General features: G+C 37.1%; 2 protein-coding genes across 2 annotated transcripts; one reads left to right on the top strand and one right to left on the bottom strand.

The window, feature by feature from the left end:
- Positions 1-2,255: 2,255 nt before the first annotated feature.
- Positions 2,256-8,802, bottom strand: LOC135648337 (protein KINESIN LIGHT CHAIN-RELATED 2-like). The gene is made up of 3 exons (XM_065165947.1): positions 7,110-8,802; positions 5,971-6,188; positions 2,256-2,610 (listed from the first exon to the last, which is right to left on the bottom strand). Exons 1-2 carry the CDS (start codon positions 8,735-8,737, stop codon positions 5,978-5,980), a joined length of 1,839 nt encoding a protein of 612 aa, XP_065022019.1. The 5' UTR covers positions 8,738-8,802; the 3' UTR covers positions 2,256-2,610; positions 5,971-5,977.
- Positions 8,803-10,222: 1,420 nt separating this feature from the next.
- LOC135584975 (silicon efflux transporter LSI2-like) lies at positions 10,223-15,969 on the top strand. The gene is made up of 3 exons (XM_065168870.1): positions 10,223-12,035; positions 12,198-12,387; positions 15,461-15,969. Exons 1-3 carry the CDS (start codon positions 10,830-10,832, stop codon positions 15,727-15,729), a joined length of 1,665 nt encoding a protein of 554 aa, XP_065024942.1. The 5' UTR covers positions 10,223-10,829; the 3' UTR covers positions 15,730-15,969.
- The last annotated feature ends 1,133 nt before the right edge of the window (positions 15,970-17,102 follow it).

Raw genomic sequence — 17,102 nt, 5'->3', positions numbered from 1 at the left:
AAAAATTTAGAGACAAAATTATAGCTCTAAAAATTTGTGAAGTGCTTATGACCCTCGAGTTGAATTGAAAGATCATATAGAGAAAACATATAATGAATATAATTGAAGGAGATTTGAATGGTCAGAAAACATGTAATGAATATAAATGGTGTATATGTGTTTTAATTATGAGGAGAGAAATAAAGATGGTGTTATGATTTCGGATTTTATAACTTTGTATGATCTTATATTTATAAACATAGAGATGAATATTTAATTACTTATAAAGTGATCACAAATATAATCAAATAGTCTTTTTCTCGTTAGAAAGATAGATAAAGTTATTTATAAGTTGTAAGTTATATCTAGTGAAAATTTGACAAGTAAATATAAGTTTACGGTATTAGATATTTATTATAGAAAATAAAATTAGAAAAAGATAGTAGAATTTTTTTTTTACTAGGACTAAATGATAAACTTTAAAAGATAATAATATAGATATTCTTAAGAATAAGATGTTAGGGGAGGCTAGTTAAAATTTAGATGAGGATAATATTAATATTATTTGAACTATAATGGCTAATAAGATTAGGAGCTTAACAAAAGATATTCTTAATGAAACTAAAAGTAGATGTGTAATTTTAACATAGAGTTGGTGATGGTGTGAGAAAGTTTTTAAAAGAATTTTACTAAAAAATCATGTTTTAAAAATAAGTAAAATTATAAAAAGAAGAAAAAATTCAAAAGACAAAGAATCTAAAAAAGAGGTTAAAAAATAGTTAGAATATAAGATATAAAGCTTATGATAATTTTTATGATAAATTAGATATTAAAGATGGTGAGAAAGATGTATACATTGAATTATTTAGATTAGAAACAAATAAGAACTTAGGTAATATTAAATACATTAAAGATGAAGATCAAAGAATACTTATTAATGATAATGAAATTAAGAAAAGATAAAAAATATTTTTTTATAAATTATTTAATAAATATTCCACACAAGATTTATATTTAACGATAAATAGTAGTGATATATTTAATAAGTATATATTTATTCATTAAATTAGAGCTAATATAGTAAAAGATGCATTAAAGAAATCTAGAATAACTTAGTTAATTCTTGTTTAACAAAATCATGAGACTAGGAAGATATCTATGAAGAGATAGAGTGTTTTTAGGATCAATTTGTAAAATTAAGGGTGATATATAAAATTATTCAAATTATAGAGGAATTAAAAGAATGAGTCATACTAAAACTTTATGAAAAAATTATCAAAAGTAAGATAAGATTTGAAACAAATATCACTAAAAATTAATTTAATTTTATGTCTGAAAGATTAATTATAAAAAAATATTTATTTATTAAGATAATTAATAAAAAAAATAAAAGGAGAAAAAGAAAGATTTACATATAATTTTTATTGACTCAGAGAAAATCTATAATAGAGTTGCTAGAGATTTATTATGGTAGGTTTTAGAAAAGAAAGATATGACAACTAATTATATTAATATTATTAAAAATATATATGATAATATAGTTATTAGTATTAGAGTTATAGGGAATATTTCTAGTGAGTTTTCTATTACGATTATAGCAAGAATCCATATTAAATTGTTAGACCTCAATAATATATGTTATTTGTTGATGATATTATCTTAATCGATGAAAGTTTAAATAAAATTAATTATAAACTTAGCTATAAACATAAATCTTAAAAAATAAAAATTTTAGATTAAGTAAAATTAAATATATAAAATATAATTTTTAAAATTTTTAAAAATAAATAAAAAATATAATTAAATTTGATGGATAAAAAATCACTTTAAATAAATACTTTATGATCTTATATTAATTATTTAACAAAATAGAAAGATCGATGATGATATTATTAATAAAATAAAAAAATAGATTAAAATGATAAAAGACATCAAGAGTCTTATATAATCAACGAATACCAAAAAAATTATATTATCCAAATAAAACTATTAAAATGAATGTATTAAATTATTATAAAAGATAAAAAAAACTTTTATTTATAAATAACCAAATATCATTTTGATGAAAGATAAAATAAAAAAATTTATTTAAGATGATATGAACATACACAAAGAAATCTCCAAATACCATAATCAAAAGAAAATAAAATAATTAGTGTTAGTGAAACAAAAAAATATTAAAAAATAAAAAATATAAATATTTTTAATTTAATTAAACATATAACCTTTTATATATCTTAATGACAAAAAAAAGGCATAAAATCAACTCCCAATAATAAGGACAATACTTTATGATATTATTATTATTGCTATATATGTTCATTACCGCGTACAAAGAAACGGACCACCACCTCAGTCACATTACTCATTAGATTCACCAACGACTTGCTGGAACAACTCAAAAGTGTATGAACGTCCGTATGCTCTATTATGTCATCATCTCATTGTGGTGTTGTGTATTGACTCTCATAGAAAGAGTCAATCAGATTTTAGTGCCTCATCTCTGTTGCATGGATTTGCCGGTTCAACTGTGACAATTGTGCATAGGTGCCCTTGATAGCTCAGCGAGTCTGCAATCTCTGTCAAGAAAGTGGTCTAAAGTCTCACCACCAGAGGAGAAAAATGAAGAACCTACAAATGCACAAGCAAAGGAATGTTAAGCAAAATGCATCTTCATAAACCGGAACCAAAACCTATTTAATACTATGTAAATAGTGTGAGGCCAATTTTTATTTTCTGTCATAAAAGCTGAGAACAAAACAGCACCCAGATCCATCTCAGATCACCATGGCATAAAGAGAACCAATCTCACGTTCAAGTTTATGGCCAAAAATAAAATAAACAATAGTACATTAGAACCCATTCAAGAAAACCTGGTGTAGCACACAGAACCCAATTAATTCCTACTGCCCATGTAAAGTGAATCAAGCTGGGCGGCATATCTGAACTTGTAGCACATCATGACCCAAAAAATTCTAGGTAATTACTACAACTAGCTGAAAATGTGCCAAACAATCCCCACTATTCAACAATGAAGTCCTTGTGCAAAAGATATTTTAATAGGTTTGATTTAACTGGTATACTTAATTTTCTTATTACAGCTATCTTAAAAAAATTTCAATGAATGTGGGAGCCTTATGGCGCCATTATCTTTGGTGTAAACAAATAGTATGGCTCATTAAACAAAAACCCTTTGCATTACTAGTACTCGCGAAATATGCAACTCAACCGCTGAAGTTCAGAGCCACAGGAGGACATTGTTCGCAAATGAACTTTTGAAACGACCATTTCAAGGGTACAATAGCTATTTTGTGAACTAGTATGGATAAATAATGAGGGCTACCAAAAAGAAAGAAGGCCAAAAATCTGACAGCAACCCATCATGTTACCACTCCTTGAGAAAGGTGCTGCTTTAACTGCCACAGCATGGAGTCAAACTGAGTCAATGTATTCTTAAATGTACTACACGTTGAACTTCAAGAAGGTGACCACAATTTCAAAGGCAAGAAGAAAACATTTGAAAAAGCTGGCTTGTACTCTGCTTATAGGGTGTAGGTCAAAGAGCTCCACACTTTTAGGAACTTGCAACTTGGAACACAAAATTGTTAAGGCCCGTCACAATATTTAGCAAATATTAAAAAAAAACTAAGGTTAGCAGAAACAAAGAATGCCAAAGTGAAAGATTTATGCTTTATCTGTCAATAACAAGTCCTTGATGGTGGTGGTATTGACAAAAGTCCAATAATTTAATAAAAACTTCACTAAGAATTTGGAAGGATGAATATATGAAAGAAAAGATAATGATGCAGATATATCGTTGAAGATGAAAATAAAAATCTTGAATTAGAAATGGAAAAAAGTACTTTTCCTATTTCTGTTACAGTACATTCTCTTTCTTTCTTGTTGTCTCATATTATTTATTTTCTTCCATTTGTCTCATAAGTAACCACTCCATATATATATATATATACATATGTATATGTATATATATATATACATATACATATGTATATATATATATACATATACATATGTATATATATATATACATATACATATGTATATATATATATACATATACATATGTATATATATATATACATATACATATGTATATATATATATACATATACATATGTATATATATATATACATATACATATGTATATATATATATACATATACATATGTATATATATATATATACATATACATATGTATATATATATATACATATACATATGTATATATATATATATATATATATATTCTGTAACATGAATAAGTACAAGCTTATGTTTGAACTTTAGTAAACTATATCCCACAAACAACATACAATTAAGTTGTTTTACTATCATCAGTTGGACATATTTTAAACCCATGTTTGGCCCAAGACCAACTTAGATCTGATCAGTACTAGAGCAGACCCACAGTGAAATTGGTAAGGTCTGATCCAAATTCTTACAAGATCTGATCATGCATTCCAATTGCATCATTATCTTCAATCTCTTATTTATCCAGCCATCCCAATTGACTATCTAAATCATCTATTAGGCTACCCACTAACGGTCATAAAATGACCTGACCCACTAATTTTATAATTCATATCCAGATCAAGGTCCCATTGTTAAATTGCTCAAGAGAAGGTTACCTGTTCTTCGCATGCTTGGTGAATGACATAAAAGTGGCAGTCAAGCAACAAGGTAAACTATAAGGATTATGAATCTACACCACAACAACACTTAAGATCAGCCTTATTGGCAATGGAACATAGATCCACTGCAAAATATTGGCATTGGCTTAAACTTGTAGGCAGTGATTTAAAAAGTGCTAGGCGACAAAAGGCGCTAAGGTCCAAAAATGCCCGAAGCGCTAGGCGCTCGCTCGAGCGAAGCGAGGGGCTAAAATATAAAAATATATAATATAATTAATAAATATAATTATTTAAAATTTTAAATAAAAATATGCTATTAAATTAAGAAAATCTATTATTAATATATTAACGGTATTAAAAATTAATAATTTCAAATAAACCTAACAATATTAACAGTATACTGTTGTATACTATTAACAGTATACAGTATACTGTTAACAGTATACAGAAGGAGAAGGAAGAATGTAAGGGGGTGCTGACTGAGAAAAGAGGAAGCGGCAGCGGCAGCCGGAGCGGGAGTGAAGGAGGCAGCGGGAGCGGGAGCGGGAATGTAAGGGGGCAGCAGGAGTGGGAGTGTAAGGAGGCAGCGGGAGCGGGAGCGACGACAGCGGCAACGACGAGTAGCGGGAGCGGGAGCGACGAGCAGCGTCAGCGGTTGCGAGCAGCGACAGCGGCGAGTAGCGAGCGCGAGAGTGACAGCGGCAACGAGCAGGGTTAGCCGGTTAGGGTTGGGCAGTGACAATTGATATCAATTTTAATTGGTTCGATTGAACCAACTAACCACCGGAGACCGAACCAAACCTAAAATCTTAGTTCGGTCGCCTGGTTTAACACAGGCGCTCGCCCGAAGCGCCCAGCACCTGGGCTCGGGCAAGCGCCTAGGCGGCGCCTCTTTGAAGCGCGCCGCCTGGAAGTTTAGTGAGGCGCTCAGGCCTCGCCTCGCCTCGCCCGAGCGCCTAGGCGAGCGCCCAAGTGCCTTTTTAAATCACTGCTTATAGGTTCAACTAGATCATGACAAAGAACAGGGTCATCTATTGTCATTATACATTCTGCCTTTGGACAGCAGGAGGTGTTAGTCTCACATACAATTTAATAAAGAAAGTTCATCATCACGACCATCATAGATAATTTTCTCGAATGGTAGATCTGATAAGACATTGTCTTAATATCAAATCATGGACTTCATAAACAGCATTATTTTCTCAAGTTCCAGGATTTCCTACATGGGCAGATCAAGGAAATTCTTTACATGGCTGATTAATCTAACAGTCAGATTGTACATGAACAGCTAGATCTAACAAAGCATAAAAAAAAATAACGTTTCAACAAAATCTGACCTTGACATCAATGTTGCACATCTTTGCTAGGAACAGAATCATTTCTACTTGCCAGTGATAGAGCCTCCTGAATTACTTCTTCAGTTAGCGAACCAAAAGCCTTTTTCTTTAGTTCTTCAAGATGCTTAGCTGCTTCTTCAAGCTCATCTTTGGCATTTGAACCATGACTTCTCCATGCATCAACAACTCGTTGCTGGAACTCCAGAGCAAGGGTATAGCTGCATTTAGGATAACAAGATAGTATTCATGGTGTTATTTGCCAAAGAAGAAAATGAGATAAAATATATATAACTCTCAGAGATGCAAGAAATATTTTTTTTTTGGTAAAAGCGCATAGCTGTTAATGCTATTTGCCAAGTGTTGCCTCATTTTGTTCTCTATTCACTATAACCTTCTCATGCAAATAACAGAGATTTCGCAAGATGTGGGCTTGAGGAATAGCTCCTTTATAAAGAATTCTTGAAGAAGTGAAATTTGATCAATGTAAATTCAAGTTTCATACTGATGCATCTGAGTTATACATTCTCAAGGATCATAAACTATATAGCTAATATTGTTCCTTTCTACCACTTTTATACTTTGCAGTGACCTATTTGAGTTATTCCATATGAGCCAACACTGGTACAACAAGGCAACAAAAGAAAACACATCCTAACAAGCTTTAGAGGAATCAACCTTCGCAAAATTAGTGGATTTTGATGCTTGTGATTCCCCTTAAGCTAATCACATGTGTTACCTACTTAAAATCAAAGGTCAAAATGTCAACTACAAACACCTAAGAGAAACAAACACGGCCGATGATGGGCCAAGTACAGAAAATTTTAAAAGATGCATTGTCATGGCTTATCAATGGTCTAAGTATATGCTACGATAGAATAGCTGGAAAATTCTTATGTAAGTGATGCTATCATATGAGGTGCTAGAATATAATCCAAGTAAAATGCCCATATAAAAACAAAGAGACATGTTGTTTGATAGTCACACAAAAAATAATCATGCAAAAGAATGTTTACCAATGTAATATTACACTGCTTGCCTACAACTAATATAATATAGCATTAAGACATGAAAGCCCATAATTCAAAACCAACAAGATAGACTGGACTTTAGTGAAGTATGCTATGAAAAGGAATTAGTACCTTCCCATTGTTTTATATGCATTAGCAAGGCTCTGATATGTCTCAATAGAATCAGCATGATGGGGACCCAGTGATACATCCATGATATCCTTCGCGAGCGCAAACATCTGTGCAGCTGACTGTGGACGGTCCATCTCCATATAGGCTGCTCCCAAGTTATTATAGATGTATCCAACCCCGAAGTGCTTTGGCCCAAAGCTCTCCTTCATCCTCTCCACTGCACTTTCCAAATATGGAATACCCTGGGCAACCTTTCCGGTCAGAAGAAGCAACCACCCAATTTTAGCCAACACATTCCCCTCCACATGCTGCTCCTGTGGAATCTTCTCTACCATGGCAAGACTCCTCTTCAGTAAACATATAGCAGTCTCAAAGTCATTCATTGATTCATACAATGACGATATCTCCATGTATGCCTCAGCAACTTTTTCAGGGGAGACAGATTCCTTCTTCTCAAGAATACCACAAGAGATCTCTAAACAGCGCTTAGCATCAGGAAACTTGTTCTGGTTGCATAAGGCTTTTGCCATGGACACAAACACCAGTGCCCTCATCTCACTCTCACTGTCCGTCTGCTCAACCACCCCCTTGAGAGTATTGATAGCCTCATCATATTTCCCCAAAGCAATGTGTATGTTGGCTGCATCGATCTTGGCATTAAGAAGATCCGAACCACCCACACCCCAACTCTTCAGAATCTTCTGAGAGAGCTGATTCTGCTCCAGAGCCTTATCGTGCTCTTCCAATCCAGTATAGATAACCCCGAGAAGTCTCCGATCATGGGCCACCTCCACAGAATTCTGTCCCAGCTGTTCCTTGTGGATATCCAGCGCCTTCAAACAGAGTGGCAAAGCCTCCTTAAAGTTCAGAACGGCAGCATAAGCCTCTGCCAAATCCCGGTGGGCGGTGCCCAATTCTCGACTATCAGGCTCCAAGATCGAAACTTTAAGATCCAGGCACCTCCTGAGATTGACCAAAGCCTCCTCTCGCCTGCCCATTGCCGTCTTGGTGTTGGCGAGCTGCAGCTGGACAGCATGGCTCACCGGCCTGACGTCAAACTCACCATCGATACCCTCGCTCTCGAGGGTATTAAGAATCCTGTTGGCCCGGTTGAGGAACCCTAAGCTGTCGTTGAACCTCTTGAGGTTGTAACTCGCGGAGCCAACCAGATGGAGGGCCATGACCACGGAGATGGAGCTGCCCCCGTCCACGTCAAGGATCCTGAGTGCGCGGAGGCCAAAGGTGAGAACTTTCTCATGGTCCTCAGAACCGATGGAGTCGAGGTGGTGGCCGACCTTCAAGCAGGCGAGGCCGAGCCGCTTATCGCCGGGATCCAGGGAGGCCTCCAGGGCCCGGAAGCCGGAGAGGATGTCGTCGGTCGTGGACGCGGCCTCGAAGGTCTCCTCGAGGTCGGCCACGTCATTAGGCCTCCTCCGCCGGTGGGAGGGAAGGGGAACGGCGGCGTCGGGGACGGTCTGGAGGGCGCGGGAGGGGCATCTCTGGGAGGAGATCAGGCGCGGGGAGTGGGGGAGAGAGGGACTTCCATGGAGGAGTCTGGAGAGGTTCCGGGAAGAAGGCCTGCGCTTGGTGGCGAAGGCGGAGAAGACGAGGGCAGCGGCTCTTCTCATGGCGGAGACGTACTGAGAGCCGGCAAACCCTAGAGAAACCCTTCCCCTTGTTAATACGGTTTGAAGACGGTCGCGCATTCGATAACGCGCTAATTACATATTAACTCTATAATTAATTAAAAATTAAAAAATAAATATTAAAATTTCTAATTAAAAAAATAATTTTATAAAATTAAAAATATTGAAACAATAAAATTAAATATTTTATTTTTATAAATATAAAGATCTTAATATAATTTGTAATAATATAGAGATTGAAATACTAAAAACTAATTATAAAAAATAATCTATAATTAACCCTTCAATAATACTGAAGTTTAATATTTTTTTTCTTTTTATTTTAAATGATGAGTCATTCTAATTGAATCAGGAGCCCAATAATGAAAATTAACCTCAAATGGATTAGAAATTAGAGGAGTCATGTTCTTAATACGTATAATTATTGGAGGTACTATAAAAAGGTCCATATATCAATTGATAGGGGACCAATTAGTCTGTCTTAAGGTATTGTCCATATATCATTGGTGTAGCTCGTGGGCGTGGGTTTTGTCCTTTTGGAACTGTAGAGCTCCAAAAGATGTCTTTGAGAGTAAGAAGAGCTCCAAAAGACATCTCTAAGGGTAAGGGAGGCTTGGCTACCTTATGAGCGCTCGGCTCCCCCACTCATCAACCAACGTGGGACTAAGTTGACCCTATCAATCAATATTTTCAATCAAATTGATTTCAATGGTTGATGCATAATATTAATTAATCTCAAAGTTAAAGTCCACTTATGAGAATTTTCATAGAATTCTTTTTCTTGGAACTCATTGCATTTCAAGGCATACTCTGTTTCTTAGACATGGTGGGATCAATTTGTCATCGTCTCCATCTTCAATAGACAAAAATCAGCCAAGCAGTGTCTTAAAAACTACATTGCAGATTAACTATCTGATAATTCCTAAAAATTAACAGTCACATTACTAACTAAGAACAATCATACTGTGGTGATGCTTTTTAATTTAAAGGAATTCTTCTTTAATTCTTTGGGTTACACTATGTGGACAGAGCCTAAATTTATCTTACAAATGGGAATGGAACACACAAGTACCTGATGAGCTGTGAATCTGTAAAAGCTGTGGCCTTTATCTATGGAGAAAAGGCCTAAATCATTGGGCAGATAGTAACATCTCCAGGCTTTTGACAAGAGCTTTTGGAGTGCCAACTTCTTGTTCTTATTGTAACATTGGTAAAGGGAGATCGTAAAATAAAACTTGCTTTATTGCGTCCAATTAATGAAAATGCAATTGGAACAATCGAGGAAGATTAATCGCTTCATTTGGGAACTTAGAAAGGGTGGACTTTCGAATCATAAAAATGTGGTCAAAGGTGGATAATGATCATGTTGACGCTAATACTGTGGATAAGCACACACAAGCACGCTTCAATCATCAATCATAACAATCAAGTTGGCCAGATAAGATCTCTGAAATGGCATATGATCGATCGCCTCCCAAGCATGATTGAGGTTACTGTATGTGGACTCATTCCAATTGGCCACATGAGTCTCCTCTCATGGCAGGTAGGCCACATGCCAACAACATGAGACAAGCTTCGGAGGCTGGAATCCAATCCCCGTCTGTTGGATTCAATCATAAATTTCTTACCTCAATCCTGATTAAGGGAGAAGATTGAAACATGATCACTGGATTGAGATCTTGTTTATGAGGCCATTGTTCTTTCTCTGTTGTTCGTGGATGGTGAGTCATCTTCTTTGATTGCTTGAACTGCAGGTTGGATATCTGATTCAGGGAATCGTAGAGAGAGCAGGTGGCTTCTGCAGGTGACAGGTTAATGATCTTGAGATTCCATGGATTTTGAGCTTGTATTGAGCTTATGCATGATTGACGTCAGTTCTGTGCTGCTGAGATCCTATTTCTGAAGCTTTTCTATCATGGGATGCATGAAAGATCTGCCCTTCTGCATCTTCTGCTGAGCAGGCCTTCTTCCACCTCAAGATCTTGGCTAGATTAGGCCACCCTGCAATCTTTGCCGCGCAGGGATTGTTGTGCCCCGAGATCTTGGATAGATTCGGCAACCCAAATCCTGCAAGATGGCGTTGGCCCCGACCGTAAATGTGGTGTTGGGCTCCATGGCCTTCGGGATCTTCTGGGTCTTGGCCGTCTTCCCGGCCGTGCCATTCCTGCCGATTGGAAGAACCGCCGGCTCTCTCCTGGGCGCCATGCTCATGGTCATGTTCCGAGTGATATCCCCCGAGGAAGCCTACGCCGCAATCGACCTCCCCATTCTTGGCCTCCTCTTCGGCACCATGGTCGTCAGTGTCTTCCTCGAAAGAGCCGACATGTTCAAGCATTTGGGCAAATTGCTCTCGTGGAAGAGCAGAGGTGGGAAGGACCTGCTGGTCCGCATCTGTCTCATCTCGGCCATTTCCAGCGCTCTGTTCACCAACGACACTTGTTGTGTCGTCCTCACCGAGTTCATACTGAAGATCGCACGGCAGAACAATCTGCCGCCGCAGCCGTTCCTTCTGGCGCTTGCTTCCAGCGCAAACATTGGGTCTTCCACGACTCCGATCGGTAATCCCCAAAACTTAGTCATAGCTGTTAAGAGCAATATCTCGTTCGGGAAGTTCTTGTTGGGTATACTCCCTGCAATGTTTGTTGGCATATTCGTCAACGCTGGCATTCTTCTCATGTACTATTGGAAGTTGTTGTCGAATGAGAAGGATGTGGAAGTGGCCGCCGCAGCTGCAGCTGATGTGATTGCAGAAAAGGATGTCACCTTGCACCGCTTTCATCCTGCAACTATGTCGCACGTTACTTTGATGAGTTCTGAGGATTGGAGTTCGGCTGCTGATTCCATTGTTCTATGCTCATCGACTAATGGGGATCCCGGGCATGCTGAGACTTTAAGAAATAGAATAACTTGGAGCGAAGCTGACATGCACTCCGGATCGAGTGACAAAGTCGAGTCAACACTGGCACCAAATGCAGCAAAGGAGATAGCAGGTGATCATGGAGTTTTTACAAGGAAAGAGGAAGATCATTCTGCAAGAAAATATGCGAGGAGCGGTAGCTGGATGAAAGGGATGAAGGATGGGTTCTCCTACTTATCTGAGGAGAAGGAAGTTCCAATGGAGAGGTGGAAGGTACTTCTTTGGAATGGATGTGTGTATCTTGTGACAATTGGAATGCTGGTATCGCTCCTGATGGGGGTTAATATGTCTTGGTCCGCAATTACTGCTGCTCTTGCTCTTATTGTTCTTGATTTCAAGGATGCCCGGCCTTGTTTGGAGAAGGTAAACACTTTTGCAAAAATGAGTTTGCACTTCAACATGGTTTCTGTTCGATTGAAACCGAAATTGCTTTATCTATTTCCCATCTGGTGATGATTGTGATATGCAGATTTTGTCCTCAATTAACTTGTTTTCCATATGTTAATATTTGTGTATTTATACCAGGTTTCTTATTCTTTGCTGATATTCTTCTGTGGGATGTTCATCACTGTTGATGGCTTCAACAAAACCGGCATACCAAGTGCTTTGTGGGATTTCATGGAACCATATGCACGCATCGATAGTGCTGCTGGGACTGCTGTGCTTGCAGTTGTCATCCTTTTTCTCTCTAATGTTGCCTCCAATGTTCCAACTGGTAAGTCAGCTTCTCTTTTCAAAGATTTCAATGTTTGTTCTCCTTTATTAAGAACAAGTTTAGGAGCTCCAATTCGACAGTTTGTGGCCATTTCAAGAATTTTTAGTGTTTGCCTTCATGTAGTAAGCAATTACAAGTTTAGGAACTTCAATTTGAGAGCATATGACCAGTGCTGTGCAATTTATGAACTCCTTTTCTGCTGCATGCTAATGTTGCACGACAAATGCATTGTATCGCTTAGATTTCTATCTATAGACTGATCATATTTTGTGACAATTCATCCAAAAGCTACATTTCTTAATTAATATTGTGAGATTTTTTAGATAATGAGACTCTCGGTAAATTTGCAGGTTGCATTATGTGCCATGTTTCTGTCCTCTTTGTAGTTGACTTTGTATATTTTTGGAGATTCTGATAAAAATGTCAGCAGGCAGGAATCAGTACTTCTGCATTCACCAAAACTTTTGTTTTTATGCAATTTCTTTTCATCATCATTTAAATTGAAAAAGAAAATTGATGATCTTCCTTGTGTCCGTAAAATTTTCAATTGCTTGTCAACTAATCTATCTAATATTACTTGTCATCTCAGATTCAAGTTAGTTTCCTATGGATGTCTTCCGAGACAGGCACCGTTATCTTCTATCATCCTTGGCAAAAAGGATGATCAAGGAGAGGGAAAAAGAAAAATTGCAGATCATGCTAGATCAATAAGGAAGATCACACCCAATTGTTAAAATACAGTGACAAGAGCTGTCAACAACAAACATGTTGCAATAAAGTAACAATGATGGTATTAAGTCAGAAAGTCGAAAGGAAACAGGGTGAGAAGTGAAAACAGGATCATGGAAAAATTGACTGTGGATGCTCAAGTGAATGTTTAGAAAAGGCTTGGATTAAAAATGTCAAACTGATCAATACATAAGGTAGTTAATAATGTCTTCAGAGATATAAGAAAATGAAACTCCGGAGGCCATCGAAGATTAGCCAGGATTGGTTGGATAAAGGAATATTAACAGTAATATAAGGAAACAAAATTACAAATTGTTGAAATATACTAATTTGAGTCAGAAGGATCTATTACGAGCCTTCAAATGTATCTAGTAGTAAATAAATAAATATTCATAGAGGCACACATTATGGGTTCAGCAAAACTCAAGATTCTGTGTGTGGTCCTGTTTGGAGCAACATGTCGGATAGGAGACGAGATTCTGCATGTTTCTTTCTTTTCTCTAGTTTTCTTAGGTTTCTATGTCTATCAAACGTTATGGTGCCAAAGGGCTACTGTATATTTAAATTTAAAACCTAATTTATCGGTCTGGAGTAGATCATCACTCAGTGTTTTAAGGCCTCCTGACGGTTTCTGCATCGTTTCTGCTCATTGCAGTGCTGATGGTTTTTGTTCCATTTAAGTCTGCTTAAATCATATAACGACTTCGACAAGTTAGTTATGGGTGATAATAATTTTCTCATAACACATCAGTATTTAGGTTATGTAAAGCACATAAGCAAATTAGGAGACCAGTCTTTGTTACTTCAGCAGGAAATAGGATCTTAAATGATAATGTATAAATAGGAGAGGAGCCTATTATTCAAGAATATGTTAAAATCGATGAATTCATTTTTTCAGCTCATTTTACATGGATGGGTTAGTCTTTTACCCTTTAGTTCTTCGGCATGATTTGGTTACTGTTAATAGGACCAAGGCCTTCATTATTTTTCTGGGTTTCAGTATTCCTTTACCATACTCAATACCCAATTCCCTTGCTAATCTGGTGCCAATTAGCATAACCTGCACTCTAGCATCTAAATCGATAGTTCTGAACACATTTACTGCTCAATTTACAAATGCAAATTATGCCAATTATAAAAAAGAAGCAAATGTCCTGTTGCTTTCGAATATCACAGCTGATGGTCGAAGTAGCCAATCATGCCCCTCAGGTCTCTCAGTTTCTTAAGGATTAGCATTAATGAAACTTCAAGAGACAATTCTGGTTGGCTTCTGGAAAACTTATGGCCAAGAAGACATAGGGGTTGTGCGGATACCAGATTTCTAGTAAATTTGAAGAATCAAATACATAATTTCCCACTAATAGCTTCTAAAGTTTGGTAACAATTTTGAATACTTAGCACTAGCAAACATAGTGTTACAGAGAGATTTCTCAGACGAGCTCAATCTAGTGTGTCATGTCTTGCCGACTGAGTATATGTTTTTGATATGGATATGTTCATCTGCCAAAATGTGTAGCACAAAAAAGAAAAAATTATAAAATGAGAAGCCTGTTCATCAGATATGGTCATCATATTTTAGTTCAACATTCTAATAATTTTGTTGCATTTATTTATATTACAATTTATGGCTTAGATCTTGATATTTCATCTGAAATACGTGTGCATATGCTTATCTACTCGCTGATGATGATTGCCGTCAAATATATATGACACATATTTGAAGACTAATTATTTGCTCTATATTCCACAATATATTAAAATTCTACATTTCTCATAGTTATAGGACTGTTCTTGTAAAGGAATTGCCTTAATAGTTAAACATTATACTTTTATGAGCATAGGTTGTGGGTGGAACATCATATTTTGTTAATCATCATAAAATTGATTAGGGTTGCCTGATTTCTCAAATTGCATGAGTTAATTTCAGAAAATCCATGAATTGATTATTTCTTTAAAAATGAGATCCATTTACTTCTTTCATGGATGATGGTATCAGAATGATGGCCTAAATAGCTGTTGCAATAACTTCAAAGATTACCATTTTGTACATTCAGGAAGATATCTTTTTGTTCAGAAACAGATGGCCTTCAAATGTATTATCAACCTGCAGAAATAAATTGCACATGACTTTTTAATTTAAAGAACATGAACACAACTCAAATACGAAATATAAAACCATAAGTCTGAACAATCCCTGAACTTTTCAAGAACATAAAAAACTATCGGATTCCTTATCTGGAGCCCTTTTTATTCTGTCACTATATGCTTTCATATGGTTCTCCATGCCTGGATATGATTGCCAGTAAACCATAGTCTGCAACCTAATATACTCTGCTTGCTTTAGTTCTCCTCCTTGGAGCTCGGGTGGCCGCATCTGCTGCAGAAATTTCTCCTGCTGAGGAGACCAAGGCATGGCTCCTATTAGCATGGGTGAGCACGGTTGCCGGGAACCTGTCACTTCTGGGATCAGCTGCAAATTTGATAGTATGTGAACAGGCTCGCCGATCTCAATCGTTTGGATACAATCTCTCTTTTCTGACTCATCTGCGATTCGGATTCCCCACGACGATAATTATCACAGCAATTGGGCTGCTGCTTGTTAGAAATTATTGAGTGAACAAGATGAAGAGGCATAGATTGCTTGTATCATAGATGAAGAGTGGATGTATTGTAGATTGCTTTTATTGGTGTATCAAGAACTATTCTTTCCGAATGCGCTTCTGAAGCAAGAAAATTTATGTTCTGTGTGAGTAAGGAGCCTAATTAAATCGAATGATTGTACAATGTTTTCTGTATCCAACTGTTCTTAGCATTGGCAATCAAATTATGAATAAAAGGAATATTGGCAAGATACATGTTGCAGGGCATGGTGGATGAACATGCAGCATTGCACTGGAAATCCAGATTGAGTGTATCTGTGAGCTTTTTGTTTGAAATCGATCTAGGTATTACCCAACTCTTCACACAAATCCAAACTCAACTATTGCTTACAATCTCCGGCTGACAAATTCAAGAACATACACCACATCATCAATGAAAGAAGATGCCATTTAGTAGAAGATCATATCGATGAGACTTGTCTACAAATGCAGAAACCATGAGCTTAATCAAGCAAACATGCAATACATGAACACAACTGCAACGCATAGGAGGATGATATTATTTGCTTGACCTGTGGACAGACAACTCCGTAAGCAGCAAGAACAGCTTAAGAAGACAGGTCATGGAGAAGCTCGGAATGCCAAAGGTTCAAGTTGCCCTGCGGGTGGCCACACCACTACCCATGTTAGATCTCCGTCGGCCGCCCGCCGTGAGCTGGTGGCCGACGTACGTGCTTGTGATCACATAGTGAGGATGCTGATGCACAGGAAGGAATGGTGTGTAGGTCTGTTGTAGCAGGAGATAGTGCTTTAGGTGGTGGTGAGAAGAGCAGGTTGGCCATGAGAGTGAGGGCTCCTTTATAGTGAAGGGAAAAGCTATGGGAGTGAAATGGACTTGGGGATGGCATCTTCTTAGGATATGCGCCACCACCACCTCCTCCCCTTGTCTTAATCTCAGTCCTTTTGTTTCTTGGCATCTAAGCATATACTTGTGACTCACTGACTTCTGATGCTTTCTTTCTTGCCAACAAGAAAGAGAAATCACACTTTGAGCTGGAAACACGGCAAGCTCACGTGTTCATGTTCCTGCTTTCTATCAAAGTATCAAGTTTGATGGAGAGACAGATCCGATCCATGCACTTCTTCTTCTTCTTCTTCTTCTGATCAGATTATATAGGAACAGTCCATTGATGGTGTACTCAACAGATGTAGGTAGGTTGAGATGATGAGAGAGATCCATGTCGATAGTAATATAAGCTGTCTTTGGTGAATGATTTGGACAAAGCTTCGGAAGCGGGCTTCAGCTGCTAGACTTCAGGGAAGAAGGGATTGTGATCGAAAGGGCCTCGACAACACCTCCTCCTCTTCTTCTTCTTCTTTGTCTCT

Source organism: Musa acuminata, chromosome BXJ3-9 (genome assembly GCF_036884655.1).
Source record: "Musa acuminata AAA Group cultivar baxijiao chromosome BXJ3-9, Cavendish_Baxijiao_AAA, whole genome shotgun sequence".
NCBI classification, from domain to species: Eukaryota; Viridiplantae; Streptophyta; class Magnoliopsida; order Zingiberales; family Musaceae; genus Musa; species Musa acuminata.
This window is presented reverse-complemented; position numbering and strand designations above follow the sequence as displayed.

Bases quoted from the DNA above. Each gene is read 5' to 3' on its own strand.
- LOC135648337 (XM_065165947.1), bottom strand. From the start codon at position 8,737: ATGAGAAGAGCCGCTGCCCTCGTCTTCTCCGCCTTCGCCACCAAGCGC. The intron at 6,189-7,109 runs GTACTAATTCCT...TCCTAAATGCAG, and splicing joins GCATATAAAACAATGGGAAG to CTATACCCTTGCTCTGGAGT.
- LOC135584975 (XM_065168870.1), top strand. From the start codon at position 10,830: ATGGCGTTGGCCCCGACCGTAAATGTGGTGTTGGGCTCCATGGCCTTC. The intron at 12,036-12,197 runs GTAAACACTTTT...TATTTATACCAG, and splicing joins CCCGGCCTTGTTTGGAGAAG to GTTTCTTATTCTTTGCTGAT. The intron at 12,388-15,460 runs GTAAGTCAGCTT...TGCTTGCTTTAG, and splicing joins TGCCTCCAATGTTCCAACTG to TTCTCCTCCTTGGAGCTCGG.